The sequence below is a fragment of the Monodelphis domestica genome, chromosome 2, assembly GCF_027887165.1.
Source record: "Monodelphis domestica isolate mMonDom1 chromosome 2, mMonDom1.pri, whole genome shotgun sequence".
NCBI lineage: Eukaryota > Metazoa > Chordata > Mammalia > Didelphimorphia > Didelphidae > Monodelphis > Monodelphis domestica.
The window spans coordinates 426,748,044-426,769,132 of record NC_077228.1 but is presented as its reverse complement, the minus strand read 5'-3'; the positions used below and the strand labels follow the sequence as shown (position 1 = coordinate 426,769,132).

Genomic DNA, 21,089 nt, shown 5'->3' with positions numbered 1-21,089 from the left:
TGTGAGTCTCATTTGCCATTCAAATTATGTAAATCCTGCACACTCCCATAAAAATACTTTCACTACTAAACTCTAAAACTTCACTGAAACCAAGTTTAGGCAATTGCGCTTGCTATGTAATAGGACCTAATATTTCCACAAACACTAAAGTAATTTTAAAAGAACAAAAAAAAGATTAAAAGCAATAATACTACATTAATTGTATTGTTTTGATATGCAGATGAAGTCAGCACAAAGTACAAAAGACCCCAGAAAACTACAGTAAATGAGTTTGTTTAGAAGTTTCCAAGAAGACGACTACTTTGATAAAAAGAGAACCTCCTATGAAGGTATCTGTTATAAAGTGATAAAGCAACAAATCACTTGGTATATTTGCAGGGTATAAAGAAATCATTTATTTGCAGATATAATCATAAATAAGACAATAAACATTTGTTTATTGTTGCAGTATATGAATTTCTATTTTTAAATGTAAATATTCTATAGGTGTTTGAGATTGGCATCCATTAATTTACTTTACTAAGGGCAAGAAAAAGGACCATTAATATTAAGGAATTGGGAGGATCCCATAAATGTGACTGATTACTTGAGCCTAGCTAAAAAAATCACCCTGAGGAGTCTTTGGGATATTTTGAATGGAAGGGATCATCTGATCCAACCAGTACCTGCACAAGCATCCCTTCTTCAACATAACCAACAAGTCATCCTCCAGTGAGGGGGAACCTACTAAGTCCTGAGGCAAAAACTTCACTTTTGGATACATCCAATTGTTTGGAAGTTTTTCCTTACATGAAACCTAATTCAGCCTCTTTATAAATTCTACCTATTGCCTGTAGTTCTACCTCATAAGGCCAAACAGAAAAAAAGTCTAATTCTTCTTCTATATGGAGCCTTCAAAAGTCTACAGACAACTATCATCTCTAAAAAGTCTTGTCTTCTTTACAATGCTGACAACCTGAAAAAAATTGAATTCATCCATTAACCTCCAATATCACTATGGCATATATTTCTGTCCATATTATTTATAGGCAAAAGTAATTTTGTTATTTAATTACCTCTATCTACAAAGATATGTTTTTCAGCAATTAAAATACCCTAGAATCATAGACTTAGAACTGGAAATTACACTAGAAGCAACGTAAGTTCAACCTCTCCATTTTACACTGAAGAATAAAGTTCAAGAGCTGTTAAATGATTTTCCCAGGGTGGCACAGCCAGTAGGTATCAGAGATAGAATTTGAAGCTTGTCTTTTCCTAATTCCAAGCCCAATATCCCAACCAATATGCACATTGCCTCTCTCCCGTTCATGTGCAGAGTTCTTACCACTATGCAAAGTACTTCCACATATAGATTCTCATCTGATCTTGTAAAATATGTAGGGAGCCATCATTCCTATGTTTCACATAGAGAAATCCTAGAGAATGATTTGCCCAAAGTCATTAGCCAGTAAGTGACAGAACTACAAATAGGACCCAAGGATTCTGATTCCTAAAACATGCAAAACTATGATAGTTTTGCTCTTAAATAATCCCTAAAAAAAATTTTTTTTGGCTTCCTACATTGCCTTTAAATTTTTTTCTCAGTTATGTATAAAAGCCCTTTTTTTCTGGGTCACATGTGTATTGTCATGCAAAACACCTCAATATTGATCATTGTTGTAAGAGTACAATCATACAAAACTAAAACTCTGAAATAAAATCATAAATACACTGATATGAAAAAATAGTGTGTTTTGATCCATATACATCCAATTCAACAGTTCTTTCTCTGGAGATGACTAGCATTCTCCATTATAAATTTTTCGGAATTGCCCCAAATCATTGTGTTGCTAAGAGTAGCCAAGTTTTTGCAATTATTCATTGTACAATATTGCTCTTATTGTGTACAATGTTCTATGGTTCTGCTTATTTTGCTCCATATCAGATCATGTAGATCTTTCTAGCTTTTTCTGAAATCATTTCAAGAATTTTTTAATAAAATTCCTCATCTTTGCTTAAGGATTTTCACTTAAATTCCTTAGCAGTAACTCTATTCAATTTTGTAAACATTCATTTGAAGCCTCTGTCAACTTGGATTCTGGAAACCCCAAGTTTGCCCATTTCCCTTGGGAATTTGCCTTTAAGGGAAGTCCCAAATTGACCTTGTCTTAGACTGAACAAGGGTTCACCAAGTATCCATAAGTGTTCTGAATAGGAGTGATAGAAATGTTCAAATCTTCAATCATCCTATTTGACTTGGAAGTTTCCCCCATCATATCAGAGATCCATTCCCAAGAAGATGAATACCTATGCAGGAACCATCCTTTTTGTATCCACTGCAGTAGACCACTCCCAGATACCCCAACCTCCTGCTTGCAAACTGTCAGTGTGTATTTGTTGTACTTTATTCCTCAAAAGTGTAATATTTATTGGGAAAGGAAATAGGATTGGGAAAAATGGGGATAAATGGGGAATAATGGGAGGTTTGTATAGGGGTAAGGAGGAGTTAAGGGGAGAGAGGGAACACTGTTTAGTGAAGCAGGGGAGGGAGATGCCCCCTGCTGAGAAGAAACAGCAGGGGTCTGATAAGGACTATTTGTCCTGGAATGATTGAGCTGAAGTTCAGTTCCCTCTATGACCAGAAATGATAGTCCACTTATCTGACTGTGAATTCAAATAACATAAAGTTTAATAACTAGTTGGGATTGGAGTTTTTTCTCAGTTTCAGACCTGAGGCTAGGCCCCAGAGGCTGGCGGAGAGTTTGCCCCACTCCCCTCTACTCTCGTTGTTCTGATTCAGAATCTTAGCAGTACACAGAAAGCAACAAGGTCTGACCCTCAGAGATGAATGGGCCTGAATCTTCGGGCTGAACCAAGAAGAGGCGGCACACCACCCCAGACTGGGCTGAACAAGCTCCTTCCTCCTCCAACACCTGGAAGCAAGTCCCACCTGGCCGGAAGGAAGTGCTGGTCACAAGACCCCACTGCCACTCCCCGCAGGAAGGAAGTGCTAGTCACAAGACCCAACTGCCACTCCCAGTTGGGCCCTTCCCCCACAAACTGTCAGTCATGTTTCCTTTCCACAAAAGGTATATAAAATCACCATATTCTATTGTTCTTTGGAGAATCACCTTTGGTGGTGATTCTCTCAGAGACACCCAGATTTTTGTCTCGTTGTGATATTTAGTGCTTGGCTCTGTGTAGTGGCTAATTATTAAGGATTTGTCTCTTTTCCTGATTAAAGATTTGGTTTTATAAATATTTAGTGGTTTTGTGTTTTTCCAAGTTGATACCTGCTTTATATAAAGTACTGAACTGGGTGCTACTAAATATGAAGCTTGTTCAGTAATTATCAGTCACATCTGACTTTTTTGTGACCTCATTTGGGGTTTTCTTGGTGTTTGACAGGAATCATCCTTTTTGTATCCATTCTAAGTTAGGTGACTCTAGCTACAGTCTCTTTCCCAAGCCTGCTTGTAATCAGACAGTGTATGCTCGCTATACTATGTTCCCCAAAACGTATATAAATCCCCAAGTTCTAATATTCTTTGGAAAACCATCTTTGTGATTCTCTCAGAGATATTTTCCCCAGACCCCCAGAGTTTTGACTCTGTGCGATATTTAGCTCTTGGCTCTATGTGGTGGCTGAATATTAAGGACTTGTCTCTTTTCCTGATTAAAGATTTGGTTTTTATGACTTATGTTAGTCGTTCTGTGTTTTTCCAAATTGACAAAGGCAAAGATACTGCAGTGGTTTGCCATTTCCTTCTCTGGTTCATTTTACAGATGTGGAAACTGAGATAAAACTGAGTCATATAACTAGTAAATATCTCAGGCTAGATTGAACTCAAAGAAAAACTTCCTGACTCCAGGTCTGGAGTTCTGTGCACTATGGCACCTTCTAGCTGCCCAGAATATGAAACTAAGTCATAGTAATAATAAGGCTATAGGCTTTACAAAAGGGTCAGCAGCATGGCCTAATGGATGAGGCCAGGAAGAACTAGATTCAAGTTCCATCTCCAACATATATTTATTTTGTGATCTTGGAGGAAGTTTTCTATTTATTTCTATTTATTGCAGAAATGGTGTGAATTTGCATCAGTAGTGGGAGTTTTCTTATCTAGGAGTTACAGAAACTGATCACTGGACTAGTCTTAACTTTATCTTTAATGTTTATAGTCTTTCCCTACAAAAACCCAATGATGTACCTACTGCAAGTATTATCTATGTAGGATCCTAGCCTTGGAACTAGAAAGGACTCCTGAAGTTATCTAGTCCTACCCACTTGTTCCTCATATAGATAAGGAAACTAAAGTCCAGGGAAGTTGTAACTTGCCCAAGATTACACAGGCAATCATCATCAGAGGTGAGATTTGAGTACTTTACAAATGAAAAAACAAGCTCAGAGAGGTTAAGGGGATTGCCACACAGCTAAAACAGTCTTGGCACAATTGATCCCTATCCCCATGGTTTCAAACTTGTATCCAGCTACTGCATCTGGCTGTAAGCTAAACAAGCACTTTGAAAAATAACCAATTCCACTGGAAAAAAATCTGGTCTTTCACATTTCAAAAATATAGAGACTATCTTACTAATGGAAAATCCAAGACCGTGTGTATTTCAATCTCCAACAATACTCCAGTTTGGGATCTTGGGTAATTGTTGAATAGTTTTTCATATTTCCACCTCAAATTTTATATCTTTGAATTATTTCCAGATTATAGAGATCAGAAAATACATCCGAATTAAAATTAAAAGGAGGAAGAAAGAGAAAAGATGGTAGCTCAGATTGGTCCAGGGAAGATATGATACCAAGCCCTTCTTTGATTTCACCAAATGACTATTTAAAACATTGTAAATCATGTATATTTGTGTGCATCCCAGTCTGGAAAACTGCATATTTGATGGGGTATTTTTAATCATATGTTAAGAGAAGCAGTTCCAAGTCCTTATCAATATCCAGATTATTATCTTAAATGCCCTGCCAATTTTCAAAGCCCCAATGTCACAGACAAGAACACTGCTGCTCATTGAAAGAAGCTCCAGGACATCCATCCCTGGCAGCCATATAAAGGTTTAAACTTGGAAAAATAAGAGCAAGTTAGTAGACCTACAGACTCATAGAGAGAAAGACAGAGGCAATAAATAGGGGTTATAAATGGAAGGGGAGTACTAAGGTGATTTGAAGACAGTTACTGGATGCTTTCCCCTAAATCTGTTCCTCCTCATTCTAAAAACCTTCAGGTTCCCCTCATATGATGTCAGCAAGGAATGGTTTCAAAGTCTCTTGCCATTCTGGTTGGATTCCAATTGGATTTTTTCAGTTAATTAATAGGCTTCCAAAAGCATAGCACCAAAAACCAACACAATATTCCTGGTGTTGCTCTATCATGGCAGAATACAATGTCAAGATCACCTTCTTTGTTTTGGACACTGCATTATGTTGCCCAAATGGGTCTATGTTCTTTTCTGTTTGTTTGTGTTGGACAATGATGTAGATTACAAATCATCCATACCCGTTTATCTTGAATCTTTTGTCTATATCCAACTATAAGTTTGAAATAAGGGTTCTACCTAATATATTAGAAACCTACCTTACTTTCTCTTGCTATCTCAAGGACACAAATGAAGCACTTTGGCTGCCCGTGTCACACTTCATTCTTGCTATGTGACCAACTATTCCATATTCTCTTCCTATCATATATTTCCTTGAGGTACCTTTTAGGGTTAGGGTTAGTCCTCCACTTTTTCAAACTTCTTCCCTGGTTATATGTTGCCTACCATATCATACCTTGCCAATACCTTCTGCGTGATATTTTCAATTCTTTGATACTGCTATATGTAAGAATTTAAATTTAGGTTTTATGCTAAATATGAGAATTCTAAGGTAATATTATGGTCACTGATTTAAAAATATTACAGCTTAAGTGAAAATGACTTTTAGCAGCTTTTTTCACAAAGAGATGGAAAAAATGAAAGTGGAAAAATGTAGATAAAGTGAAATAAAATACTGCCTAGCTACAAAATGCCCTAAATTTAATCCTAATGTCTCCAGACACAAAGGCAAATCTGAAAGCAAATCTCACCAGAATCCAAAATCCTAATTAGGAAGCCAAAATCTGAAAAGCCAGGAGACACTGAAGAATCTGCCAAGAACCTTCAGTGCACAGACCCCCAAGAATCTCACCAGAACTCACACTGAAGGGAGTGTACCAACAAAGCACCAAGGAGCAGAGAGGGTCTCCTCACTGAAGAACCAAGGAAGGAATCACTCCAGTCACCACCAAAAGTCAAAGCAGGATCCAGAGAAAGAGTCTCCTTCTCCAATCTGGCTCACCAATGCAGACAGAAATGACTGAATCTCCAAGCTGGTCTTTTTAAAGCAGTTTTTCATGTGACGTCCTGTTGTTACCCCACTTTATGGGAGCCAATCACAGTCTTTCCATTTGCCAAGAACTGCCAGGGGATAGGCAGAGACCTCTGGAGTTGTCACCCACTCTAGCAAGTGACTTGTGAACTATTATATTTAGTGAGGTACTAAGTGGAGGTATTTGAGTTTTGGATTAACTTTTAAATTAATCCAAATGCTGATTGATAGACAGAGTTTGATTCACTCTTCACAATCCCCCTGTGATTCTTTGGGAGACTAGTTTCCCCAATGAATCATTTAACATAACCAGCTTATACTTCTAAAGATCTTCTAGTTAAAGGTGCATACAATATTGCACTTTCTAAGAGGAAACCACAATGGTTAGAGATAAGAGGGAAATAAAAGAGAGAGAGCAAAACCAATGTTTGCTAGACCCATTGATAAAAAGCCAATTAGGGGGTAGTTCCATTTGGCATAAGAGTTTACATTAAGAATAAATGTGTTCAACGCCCTTCAGTATAATCAATTACATCCCAAAGTTCAGTCTGGATCTTCTGACAAAGTGTAGGTTTCTTTATAGCACTTTCTCCAAATAGTTCATTTTCTTGATTAGAAGAGTAAGTGAGCTTCTTTTCTTGAAATTTTTCTCAAAAAAATTTAAGCTTTGGATTTTATGAAATTATACAAATATGCCATGTCTTATCACAATATGATCATACCAGTTGTTGGTTCTCTAGAGAAATTTTGGGTTATCAAAGGAGCTTTGTCATTTCTCAAAAGCCACCCAATCTTCTTTCTTCTTCCTGTTTAACTGTGGATCCAACTTGTCCAACTACATTGTCTGTGCCAGACATACATACTGATGTTCAAGCTCAAATTTACATCACCAGGACAACAGATATACTTCATCCACTTGGTCTTGCCTGTATAGATTATTATTTCCTATTATATTATTTCACATACATTCATTCACCTTTTTACCTGGTGCCTTCATACAATGAAGGATATAAAAATATTTGATGTATACTACAGGCACTAATTATAATTTAAAATAAATCATCAAAAATTTTTAATTTAATCTTGAGGTCAATTGTTGTCAGACAAGTTTGTGACTCAACTTCAGCCCCACCTAGCCTCACCTTCACTTCCCATTTCCCTTTCTGTGGTCAGAAAAACATGTCATAGCCTCTAATAGGAATCATATGACCCATAAGTGGACTCCCTCTACTCAATTCATTAAGTGTTGAGAAAAGATATGCTATGTCAAGGGCATAGTCAATTACTATATTGAAACATGGTTTTCTATTTTGAAAAAAAGGTGGGGGAGGTTCCCCACCTGCAGAGAACTTCCTTATCCTTATAAAGGTTTTGAAGAGGCTATTAGCAACAGGGAACTTATTAAGATCTTAAAGGGTATGTGGGGAAATTGAGGCTAAAAGCAAGTTTTCTACAGTCTCATCCACAGACAGGAAATGAGAAGCAGTCTATAAAGGAAGATTATTGGTACATAAAGGCATTACTAATACTCTTTTATAACTATTAATAGCTGGCTAAATAAAAAGTTATACCCCAAAAGGCTTTCATAATGTTTGTTCATGTTCAAGGACCTCTCATCCTCATTTCAAAAACAGTAATTCCTCTTCTTTCCCCCTATAGAATATTAAACATTTGTGCATCCCCCAAACACTAGCACTGAATGGAGCTAAAGGTATACTCTACTTCTAGCCCAAGAGAAATTTTGATATAGCTCATTTATTCTTACATGTTCACCATCCTGCCATGCTGTTTATCAAGATAAGCATGACAATATATAGTATTTATAGCACAGAACATGTACCACCACAAATTACTGGGCTAAAATGTGTAAGATATTTAATGCAAAAGATAAACAGAAATAATAAAACTCAAGAGTTATTAGCTTCACTCAGAACTACTTCATTTCATGATATATGAATATTTATATCAATTTTAAAGGAACAAATTATTTTTTGTTTGAATTGATTATAGATAGAAATCAAGATGGGTTTTTGATGTGACAAGGACAGATAAATAACAGACAGCCAATGAGTTCAATGCTATCCACATAATATCAAGAGAATGAGAGGAAGGTCCTTGATTAATTAGTGATAACTTATTAAACCCCTACTCTGTGCCAAGCAACTGGTGAGTCCTGCACAGAATTTATAGTAAGACATGAAAACAGAACAGTGAAAGAGAATGAGTCAGTTGCTGTCTGTGTCATTGGAGTCACATCTAATGAGATCATAAATTGTTGAAAGCATCAATGTTTAATCTCGAACCTCCACCCTAAATTTGGAACATATTCCTTCCTCCTCACCACCATTATGTATGTGTGAAATCAGTCGTATGCCTAATGCAATGGAATCTCTAATTTGAATCAAGATGCAGCTGAAAGACCATTTTCTCCATATGATGCTTTTCTTGATTCCCCCAAACTAGTAATGCTCTCCCCAACAACCTCAAATTTATTCTGCAAATTGTTATATATGTACACATTATCTTGAGGTTATTTGATTTTTTTTTTGCCTTTCTATCGCCATTATCTAGTACAGTGCTCCTTGATTTACTGATGACAAATGCCCTGTATAAAGCTTGGGGGGAGGGGAGAAAGTACCAACCACCCAAACTGAGGCAAGTTGGGGAGAAGAGCTACAGATAATGCAGATTAGAACTGACCCCATTATTTCTTCAGATTCCTCTTGGCCTTGAATGTATTTAACATTACTAGGCAAAATTAGTTTCTCCTCTGAGGTTGTATATTTCATATCTGTCAGATCTTTCTTAACCTGAACCTGATTAAAGTAAAAGATACTATATCATGCAGAAGTCAAAAAACATCTTGAGTGGCTCCTTATGCAAATAAATGCATTTTCACTTCATAAATATTGTCTATGGCTACACCATTTTATGGTCCTGAAAATCCTGTTACTACTTTAATGCACTAGAACTTCTATCAATGAATGGCTTTCCCAGAGGGACTATTTGATAATGCAGATCTTTACTATTCTTTGTGGCTATGTAGTTATCCTAAAATAGGTATGCTTGCCAAGTCTGGCTCAAAATGCCAGTTATGAAGATAGCATATACATTTCTACTACAAAGACTGATTTCTCCACTACTCAACTTACTTTTTTCTATTTTTGACTCCTTTTCCTAGTTTCAATTTCTTTTCAAAATCCATTGTTTGTTATCTCTAAGAGAATACTTAAAGCCAAATAAAAATTCTTCCAACATCTATACTAACATTTTTACATTTTACTTTTGTTACATATATGCTTTGGTATTTTTTGGAAAACCAGAGATAGATTCAAATTATGATAACCACAATGAAAAATAATTCTCAGTAAACAATTAAAAATCATACAATTATTGCTTATTAACTCTTTCACATTAAATTGGTCTTGTTTTGTTGTAAAGCTAGTAATAGTTTTTAATCTTACAAATGAGAAATGTGGGAGTCTTCCTATTTCTAAGATATACTGCCCCAAAAGTGTTTTTATAAATCTCATTTTGTCCATATTTCTAACTCCTTGTAATCTACGTGAATAAGTCACTAAAAGCAGACCAGGTCACTTCATTCTTTTAGAAACAGTAGAAGAATCCTTTTAAATTCTTATTTGTCATTTAATTTGTGTATGTGTGAAATCAGTCATATGCCAAATGCTTTTTTGTGATGATTCACTCCAGATTGTTTTCATGCTGTCATTTTTAAAGAGAAATTTTCCCTGCCAAACTAACATTCAGTGATTAACATAAAAGTGGGATTTTCTCCCCCCCAAATTTAGGAAATTAGTGAAAAGATACACAAATTTGGTGGGTAGTTAGAATCTTTTTTTAATATGACACACAATTCACACTTTCTTAATAGTTAATGTGGGAGGAGAAAGAAAGAGAGCAAGAGAGCTTCAACAGGAGGGGGGAAGGCATAAAAAGACAAAAAGACAGTTATTCTTCTTTCAAACACCTAGGCTCCAAACTTCAAAATGATCTCTAATTCTTTGATTCTTCCCTCTAATTCACTACCCTGCTGCTCCCAATCCAATCAGTTGACAACTGTTGTTGATTGTACTACTGCAACAGTTCCAAACCTTCTTCTTTCCTTTGCTACATTCACACCACCCTAGGTGAAGTCTTCACAAGGGATATATTAATTCAGCCTGTCAGTATTAATAGACTCTTACCTTGTCTCCCTGCCTCTAGTCTCTCCCTTCTCTAATTGGACCTTCATTCACCTCTTAAAACCATCCCTGTTCAAAATTCTTGTTACTTCTAAAATAAAAATAGTCTTTAGCTGAATTTTACGGCCTTCAATAATTTGGTCCCAACAAACCTTCCCAATCTTGTTATTTCATATTCTTATTTTTTTAGAATACTCATCTTTAGTTCCTCTATTGTTCCACAATTGGGACAACTAACTAGTTCTGAATTCCATTCTGTACAGTCTCATCTGTATGCTTTTATACATCTTATGTCTGAAACTCTCACTCCTCATCTCTCCATTGGGATGCTCTTCTTCCAAGGTCCAGCTGAGATGCCATGTTCTCCATAACATCTTTAATTATTTGTCCCTCCCTGAGTCACAGATTTGATTTTGTTCAAATATCTCCTTTTCCAGTTTCCCATTCTCTCATGTTCTCTTCATTTGTGAGGAAAGTCCTTGTAAAGTTTGAAATAGCCCAGGTAGATGAGAATGATGATGTTATGCCATATTGATCCATTATATTCTAAATAAAGTCTTTGATGGCTGAGCTGTTTAGTTTTTTTCATTTTTACATCTTCAGTGCTTACACAAAATATAGCCAGTCTGAACTTGATAGCCAAAAGTTATAAAGATTCTAAATGTCCTTCTCCTCAATCATGATGAATGAACTATGATACATTTGTGTATGTGGAGAAATAGCCCCTATTATGGTAACATGCTGGGGAAAATTATTTCTAAAATCATTTTATATGTCTCTAATTCTGAATGCCTTTGATTTGAATAATAAATTGTTTCAACTTCAAAGAAATGATTTTTTATTCCTTTCTTTAGTCTTTATGCTGAGTATTCTTTTTCTATTCCATATGGTGAGCATTATATAGCTTCAGAACAAGCTATATCAAGGAGAAAAAAGGATGAAGATAGAGGAGACACAGATTGATCCAGGAATAGGTTCAACTAGACGCAATAAGATCACTACAGAAATAAAAGATACTTTTAAGAAGAGCTACAGAGAGTTAAAGGGAAGTGGGAACATACTCTATTAAATAACTCTTCAAAGAAATAAGGGAGAGTAAAATAGTTTTGAGATAATATCCTTGAATTAATAAGTGATAAACAGAAAGCAGGCTGTCAGGACAGTAGAAGATTATTTTTTTAAATGGTTTATATCTACCAAATTTGGCCATGAATACCAATTAATGACTCAGCACTTTATTGGCCCTACCCTTATTCTCCTTCCTACTCTCCCCAATAAAGAAATAGAGAGGAAAGAAACTTGATCCTACTTTTTTTGGAGAAGAGAAGATTTTATTCTTTTTATATGTTGTTCATTTTTGTGAGTAATCTTATAAAACCAGAACCTCAAATATAAAGCAAAATAAACAAGTGAAAAATCATATGCTTTCATCAGAATTCTGACTCCAATAGTTCTTTCTCTGGAGGTGGATTGCACTTTGTTAAAAGTCCCTCAGAATTGTCCTGGATCATTGTATTGCTAATAGTAGCTAAGTTTATCACAGTTGATCATTCCACAATTTTTGTTTTACTGTTTACAATGTTTACCTGGTACTGCTTATTTCAATCTGCATCAGTTTGTGTAGGTCTTTCCAGCTTTTTCTGAAATTATTCTGTTCATCATTCCTTTTAGCACAATAGTATTCCATCAGCATCATCTACCACAATTTGTTTAGCCATTCACCAACTTATGGACATTCCTTTATATCCAATCCTTTGCCACCACAAAAAGAGCAGGTATAAATAATTTTGGACAAGTAGGTCCTCCCCCCACATTTTTTGAGTCTCTCTGGGATACAGACCTAATAGTGCTGTTACTAGATCAAAGAGTGGGCATTGTTCCAAATTGCCTGCCAGAATGGTTGGATCAGTTCACACCCCCACCAGCATCACATTAGTGTACCATTTTTGCCACATCCTTTCCAATATTTATCATTTTCCTTTATTGTCATATTGACCAATCTGATAACTGTGATAACTAATAACCAAGGTGGTACCTCAGAGTTGTTTTAATCCTACTTCTTCATACCCTTCTAAGGAGGTATTAAAGTGTCCTTAAAGGTAAATAGCAGAAGCATTTTTATACCTATTTTAAAGGTAAACTCACAAAAGCCCAAAAAGTAGATTCCCTCAGGTCCTCTGACTCCAGATAGAGTAATTTTATCCCTTTCTACAGAACACCAACTTCCCACAAATCATTGAAAGTTTTCCTTTGCTATCTTCAAACAGAAAGACAGAACACAGTAAGAATAACAGGCCAGGATAATATTGTTACTGAAGGAGAGAGAGAAGAAAAGAGGGGATAAAATTACATTAAAGGAAGATTATATGTGTGTGTGTGTCTGTGTATGAATGGTATCTGTCTTCAAGTCTTTCCAAAGGCATATACTAGATTTGCTGACTTGAAATTTCCACTTAACACAACTACCTTGAATCATCAGAACAACAATGTCTTTTACCCTCTCCCTGGAAAGGATGTGATAAGAATGAAAAAACTTTTGAAATAATAGAACAGTGTGTGAATAGAAGGTATAAGTCCTACTTACCTTAATATGGTAAGAAAAGTTAAAAAATGGGGTTTTCCCCCTCCCTCTCTGAACTTCCTATACTGCCTCTAACCATCTAATCTCCCACCCTTTTGGATACAAAATGCTTGTTGCCTAATGGCTTAACCTGACATCAAAGTCCCCCCACCTCACCCAAACCTAATAACAGTGAAATTCCTCATCCAGAATGTTCATTCTTGACTTGATTACTTAGAAGCTTGTGTGAAAAAAAAATCACTCTTAAGAAGTGAATGACCATACAGCCTCCTAAAGATCACTTGAATTGTAAAAGAGTTTCTGAACCACAATTTCTCTCTTGTTGATAGCCTATAAGGGTTGGAGGTAGGTGGGAAGAAATGCTTGAGAGTTGGGTAGATTTGAGGCTTCAGGTATCTCTTCCCCACTCTAGGCTACTCTCTCCTCCTTATCTAGTCTCACAAGAAATTCAATATTTCTACACACAACCTTACACTCAAGCCAATGAACATCTCTCTCTCTCTCTCTCTCTCTCTCTCTCTCTCTCTCTCTCTCTCTCTCTCTCTCTCTCTCTCTCACACACACACACACACACACACACACACACACACAGACACACACACACAACCATTTAAGTCATTCTATGTTATATTAAGGTCAATAAAACAAAACAAACAAAAACTTGTGGAACAGAGACAGTATATGGGATAAATGTTCTTAATTGCAAATCATATCACAAAGAATGAACTGACTTAGGGACAGAATAATTTGAAGTATTTATATAGTTGCCTGTCATTTAAATATAGATGCATATGCTTTTATATGTGCATGTATAGAATGCCACAGAGACTTATTTAGGAAACCTTAAAGATTTGCGATTTTCTTAAGAGGACATTGTTTGGCTTCAACTTCTAGACTCCTGGTAAGTGACCAAGTCATTCAATTAGATTCAAATGAAAAAGTATTTAGCAAGTGCCTACTATGAATAATAGGCAATCTGTATATAAAGCCCCAAAAGGAAACCTCTTACTTTCCAGGGACATACTTATGGAAATGTATGGAAGAGGGGCAGTATAACAGGTACACGAGTAAATACAAAACACTTTAAAGAGCACGGAATGGCAAGAATACATTATCACAAACTCAAAAGTCTAGTCAAATTGTGCTTGTTGATTTTCCTTATATAAAACTCCTTTCTTGAAGCATTTGCCTTGTTTGTTCCCCGTCCCTGTAATATATTCACCTCTGTTCTTTCCTTAAAAATTCATCTCATGTCTTTCTTGTGTTTTCCCTATCCAATCTTTCTGTATTTATTCCATATATATTTCATTTCATATTTCATATATAACTATGTATGGTCCTCCAAAAACCTTGGTGGAATTTCAAGCTATTAAATGAAATTGCACTAAGACTTTTGGTCCACCTTGATTACACACATGCCATTTCTCCCAATTGAATGTAAACTCCTTGAGAACAAGGACATTTTTTTTGTCTGTGTACAGCACCTAGCACAATTGAATAGCACTTGGTAAGTGCTTAATGACTTCTTATTAATTGGTGATAAAGAGAAGGAGAAAGAAGAGATAAGAAAAGTTATCCCATTGTAGGCATCATCTGAGCTGTACTTTGAAGAAGCAAAGGATTTCATGATGGAAGGTCCTGTAGGGAATGTCATCCAGTCTTGGAGAAACCATTTGTCCAAGGGACTGGAGGTAGGAGATGAAATATTGGGCATGGTAGGACAGCTAGTATGCCATGCTGACTGAAATGGAAATGCATGGAGGAAAGTACTAGAAAGGTATATAGAAGTCAGATTGTAGAGGGTTTTAAACTTGAAAGTGAGACACTGAAGATTTAGGCATGAAGGGTGACACGGTCAGATTTCTAATACAGTAATATTGACTTTCTGGTTTTGTGAAAAACAGGTGAGTGAGATGAGGGAACCAGGCAGGGAGATCACTTAGAAAGTTATTGTGAAAACTGACCAGGTAAAAGGTAAAGATCACCTGCATCTTATAGAATCCATACATGAGTAGAAAGATGCCAATTAGGAAGTTCCTCTCATCACAATAACAAGTTTTACTTTTCTCTCAGATAATTCTACCCAGCTACTTTTCTCTCTGAAGAACTCAACTTTCCTGTCTTAATATTCCTAATTTAATCCATTTTGAAGACTGATCTAATATTCCTATGAAGTGCCAAATCACAAAGATCATGGATGCTAATGTCTATAAATGAGAAGCTGAATTATAATGATCAGAATTCCAAATAGCACATAATGACTAATTCACATTCAGATCCAAGTCAGATACAGGCCCAAGGATTCTGCAGAAACAATATGATCTAAATTGTGGCTTAAACGAAAACTGAGTAGAATTCTTTAAAATATATATATAATAGAAAACCCTCCCTCCCACCCATAGCCAAAGGATTTAGTGCAGCATTCATGATTCTACTAATATATACTCATCATCTTGCTTATTCTCTTTGATTATATTCACATATGTTATTTATATGAACTTGTAATATTGATCTTCCAAAAATGAGGCCTGGAGGTCTATAATTTTTTCCCTCCTCATCTGAGGCACCAATGCAATGGTAAATGATTAAGCAAGTTTCCAAAAACAATCTATGGGCCCCTTTAGCTGGAGGAAAAGTAAACAAACTAGAGAAGAGAGGCTCATCATTAATGCTTTCTTCTAGTCCCACATTACCAAATTTATGTTCTATACACTTATAGCAAAGTTGTGTCAAATAATGTTTCATATAGAAAGTAAATACAAATACAGGATAATGGGAAGGTCCTGATTAACACTCACTATGATGTATTTTTTTATTCAATTCCTAGAAGTATAAGGCCACCACTCAATAATTTGCTTTGAAATCATCCTTTTGGAAAGCCAAGTTACTTATTTTGACATTTCAGATCTGCTATTTTATCCCCTTCATTGGTCCCTTTCTTAACTCACTCCTCAGTTACCTCCTCTGCTCTCAGGCCTACATTCTCTTTTTTCTGAGTAACTTAGGAAAAACTAGGGCATCTTCCATTATGAAGGACTTTCTGGCTCCTACCTGAGTCCATCACAACATGCTGAAGAACTTTGATTCACTCTGTCAGACTCTTATCCACCTCCTCAGCAATAAATGACTATTCAACTGACTGATTCCAACCTCCTTTCAACTGTTCTCATAGGGAATGAGTCAATTACACTAACGGTTGAGTTCCTGTACCCTGACCAGTTACTATTCTTAATTGAAAAATGAATATCTATTCTGTTATATAGTATAATTATCAAAATATAGTCTTCTATCTTGAATGCAGGTAATAAAGGATAATGTATCTTAAATGTAAAGCAGACTTCCCAATTTCTCAGGAACAAGTTTATGCCCTAGAGTAGGTTATTGAAATATTTAACCTTGTTTTAAAGTGCTTTATAAAATAATGTTAAACTATCTAATCTGCTTTTAATCCAGTTCCATCTTTCTTAATTCATTCATTTGATACTGTTTCTAAAAGAACTACAACCTACTAAGAATCTCCATTTATTCTTTTCATTAATTTACATTTATATTCCTCCTTGCCTTTCTAAAAGTGGTCAATCTTACAGCACTCTTATTTTCTGTGAATTCACCTTTTTCTTCCTCTTCATAACTAAGCTGAGAAAAATAGTTTTGAAAAAAATATTTCTTGATATCTTCTAAAGATATCATTTCCCTTTGATATAGCAGTATTCTCCATTCCAAAAGTGTCAAGCAACCAGTTATACAATTTATTTTGAGAGATGAAGTATGGCATTTTCACATTTAAATTTTTTGTTAATATCACATCTTCTACCTGTACATTGGTCCTGTCCCTTCTAGAAGTAGTTAACACTTTTACTGAACTGTGAAAATTTCCAAGTCATTTCCCAAAAGCTTCATAAAAGGTTCCTCATTATTTGTGGCCTAGTTTTGCATTTGCCTATGACTGTTATCTCTTCTTTATTCAGACTGAACAATTTCATCAGCTCTTTAGCTCTTATTTCTCCAGTCTTCTAAATGTGGAGCTGTCTGCAATCCAAAGTTTTACTTAATGAATCAACCCCTCATTGACTTCTTCCTGGGTTAATAAACCCATCAAACAGATGACATCATACTGACCTCAAGCATTTGTCTAGTCAATCTTTTGTACTCAGTTTATTTTGCTGCTTTATAAGTTCTGTATTTGGAAAACTTAAGGCATTGCCTTAAGGTATTTCCAGCACTCTGGTCTATGTTTTATTCACTTTTTTCTCACATAGGATAGAAAGGTGACATTACTTTCCAGTTTTACAGCAGTCCTGGAATCCCCTCTCCCCATTTTGTGATTATCAAAGTGATGATATTATTCTCTAGGCAACAACTTCAAAAGACAACTTCAACAACTTCAAACTCTACAGCATTGTTTGATTCATCTATAGAAACGAAATGGTAAAGCATTTGCTGAATTCCACAGGCAACATTGAAAAAAGGGGAGGATTAGAAGAGGAGAAAAGAAAGGTATAGAATAACGATATATCTTCCGCTCCTCAGAAACATTTCAGACTGTATGGTAAGGACAGAGGACCTTCATGATTCTCCTATAATCCAATAGGAGAAACAATATCCAACTAGCAAGAATCAGTGACTCTGAAAGGAGCTTCTTGGGTAAGACAGGAAGACCCTTGCCCATCCAAGTTCGGTACAACAGAAATTAGTTGATCATCTCCTTCTCAGGAAAAAGAAAATGAAATCAAAACATCAATGTCATTCTTACCTCCCTGTTTTTTGAGATTGTCTACTAGGGATGACAAGCCTAAATTGGCACAGCCACCTTCATCAACACGAGCACACTAGCTGGGATGGGATGGCTTGGGAGAGTATGGAAAGGTTAGTTCTTACCTTATTGGAGTACGGGGGTTTGCTTAAGTTGATTCCATCCCGAACGAGTTTATCCCTGATCATGATTTTCAGTTTGAGTTTGGGGTAAGTCACCAGTTCCTTGCTGCGGGATCCGGCTTTCTGGTTCCTTGAGGAGGCCCCCTTGGTTCCTTGGGTCTGGCCAGGCTGAGACTCCCTCCAAGCCTGACCCTCATATTGCTCCACCAGGTGGCTGGTGTAGATTTCAGGCGAAGGGGGACCAGGCTGCTGCTGCTGAGGCTGCAGCTGTTGAGGCTCCAGGGTGAAGTAGAGGCCGGCGGCGTTGGCGTCCTGCTCCCGCAGCCTCCTTACCGCATCGTGGATCCGGCGCCGGTGCTGGGGCGCCAAGACCCCGATGGCGTCCAGGTCAGGGTCCCCGATCTGTTTGCAGACCTCCAGGTCATCATAGCCATTATCTACGAAGGACTCCGCGTACTGAGAGAGCTGCAGGGCTTTCAGCCATTCGTAAACTATGTTGGTGCACATAGTACTCACTACTTTTACAACACACAGCAAGAAGAAAGGGGAGAGTATAATCTACAAACCCAACGATAAGAATACTTAGAAGTTTTGATCCTTTTCTTTCCCCAGTGGAAGGGGGTGGGGAGAAGAGAAATCAACAATCTGCGAAGCTAAAGACCGAATAGCACGGAGCTGGAATCGGGAAAAATAGCAGACACCTTTAAAAAAACAAACAAACAAAAAAACTATTAGAAATTTTTTAAAGCAAGAAAATTCAACCCCCGCAAACGACAGTCGTAGTTCAGAGACTGTGATCTATTGGTATTGCTGCTGGTTCCTTCCGAGCAGGCGAGCTTCTGACACTGGCTTGAGGATGAGTGACTGAGAAAGGGTTTAATCACAGCCCCTCTTTGCTACAAGCGATTCTGGGGCTCTCTTTGGAAGCCACGAGGTTAGTTAGTCCTCCCTTTCCTTCAGTTTCTCTTCTGCTTGATTCAGTCCCGTTCGTCCTCTTTCTTCTGTGGCTTCGTGCATCTCTATTTACTATTTTCTCCTTGTTTGCTTGTTAACACGTAGTACCATGTTGAGAAGGAGGATCCTTCAGCCAGACAGATGCACAGTCTCCCTGATGTGTCTGTGTTATACACCTCCTCTTTCAGCACCCTCCCGGTCCCTGTCCCGTGGTTTCTCAACTGCTGGCTGGAGGGCGGGGTGAACCTCAGCAGCAGCCTTCCCTCCCCCAAACCCCACTCAAACTAGGCTTCTCTTGAATGCAGAAGCTCTCTGGTCCGCTCCTTCTAGTTCCTCCCTCTAAACAGGACTTCTCACATACAGAAGCACCACATCCTCTTCTTTTCGTTCCTCCCACTCTATCTGCAAGGATGGTGCTAGTATGGATTCCCAGGCTGGGATCCACAGACAGGGCGACGTTAGAAATTCTAGTTTTGCGTCTCTCCTTTTCCTCGCCAAGTTGCCCCCTTTCTCCTGCCCTAGGCAGAGAGGTCCAGCCGAGGTGCAAAGCTCGTCCCTCGCCCTTCAACTTATAGAGCTGCGCATCTATTTCGTAGACTCCCTGCTGCGCGGATGGAGCTGACTCCCAAGTTGGGGCTGAGAGGTTTGATTGTTAGCCTAACCCCAGGCAGCTGAGGCGGCTAAGGGGTAAAACGATGGGTAATCTAGGGCTTCAGCACACCCACGCCCCGCTATGAGTGCATACATAGTATACCAAGCTCAGCCTGTGGTGCGTTAAGTCAAGGCTTCTATGCGCTGGGAGATAACTAGCTGGCAGTCAGCTTCCAAGGACCTCCTGCTTCTTTCCTCCTCCGTCTCAGTTATTTTCAAAAGTTGGGGCGGAAGAACTTCTTCCATAGCCTGGCTCAGCTCCTCAACCCTCTTTCTGTGATCACAGTCTTCCACTCAACTACAGCCTTTCTCCGCCCTTTCTGCGCTGTGGCTCTGGCTCTCCGGGAGAAGGAAAAGGGCGCCCTCCCTTGAAGGTCAGAGTTCCTAACCTGACTTCCCTGGGGAAGAAATCTCAGTGGTCAGAATAAACCTCGATCCCCAAATGTCCTCTGGACTTTCAATTCCAGAAGCAGAGAGGGGACTTGAAAGTCAAGAAACTGGCTTAACTGCGCGGAGAAGAGGGTCGAAAGAGACAGTCAAAAAAAAATTACTTTATTATTATCATTATTATTATTTTTACAAAAAAGAAGACCTATCCCAGCTCTATTGGCTCTAAAAAACAAAACCTTGGGAATGAGCCTGAGTCCAGTCCTCCCAAGTCCGAAACATCCATTCACTACCCCAGCTTTGAAGACAGAATGACTCCGCGAAGTGGGGAAAGCGCCTCGTGGAGGTGATGTTGCCTCAACCTTCTATAAACTCAGGCTATAATGATGATGACCTTCGCAGGTGATTCCACAGTGCACCTGAGCTTTGATTCCTTTATCCCTAAGTCTCTCCTCCTCTTCCCGATGTGGTGGCTACTTTCTGTCTTCAGGAATCTCTTGGCTGTTGTCTACACAGTCTTTGGGACGTTTGTTCTCACCCACCCACCCTCTCCGAACTCCGCCCCTCCTGCAAAGTCAGGTTAATCACTGGGCTTTCCCGCCACTCTCCATAAGACTTGGAGAAACTGGCTATGGGAGAGTCCAGCTAGTCCTAAACTACAGGAGGGATGGACTTGTGGACCCTACTGTCCACAAACCGGGGGTCACCCGCCTAGGTTCCTTTGGAGTTTAGCAGCCTCTCCTATAGAGCTTGCCTTGCAAACTGGAGGGGATTCGGGCGCGCCTCTCCCTGCCTAAAACCAGACTTGTAGTGCCCCTTCGCGGCCATTGGCTGTAAAGCTTCAGATTTATTTAGAACAGGGGACTGCCTCTGAGATCCTCTCATTCCAACCTCCCCTTCCCCCCCCCCTTTTTTTTTCTAAACAAACAAGACTAAGGTTTAGACTGTGGAAGTGACTGGAGAAAGATTATACAAATAATAGATATTTTTCTCTGCCCCAGAATAACCAGCTTGCTGTCTATTGAGACTCCTCTTTAATTCAACTGTTCATTTCCATCAGCTTTCCTTCTTCCTTTTATTAAAGGGAAAAATA

General features: G+C 37.9%; 1 protein-coding gene across 1 annotated transcript in view; it reads right to left on the bottom strand.

Moving 5' to 3' along the window:
• The window catches only part of SAMD5 (sterile alpha motif domain containing 5), a 39,367-nt gene extending 19,236 nt beyond the window's left edge, over window positions 1–20,131 (bottom strand). Inside the window, exon 1 of the mRNA XM_001370742.4 lies at window positions 18,008–20,131. Within this exon, the coding sequence (XP_001370779.2) occupies window positions 18,008–18,511 (504 nt within the window). The 5' untranslated portion in view covers window positions 18,512–20,131. The remainder of the gene's footprint in view (window positions 1–18,007) is intronic.
• Between the last annotated feature and the right edge of the window lie 958 nt (window positions 20,132–21,089).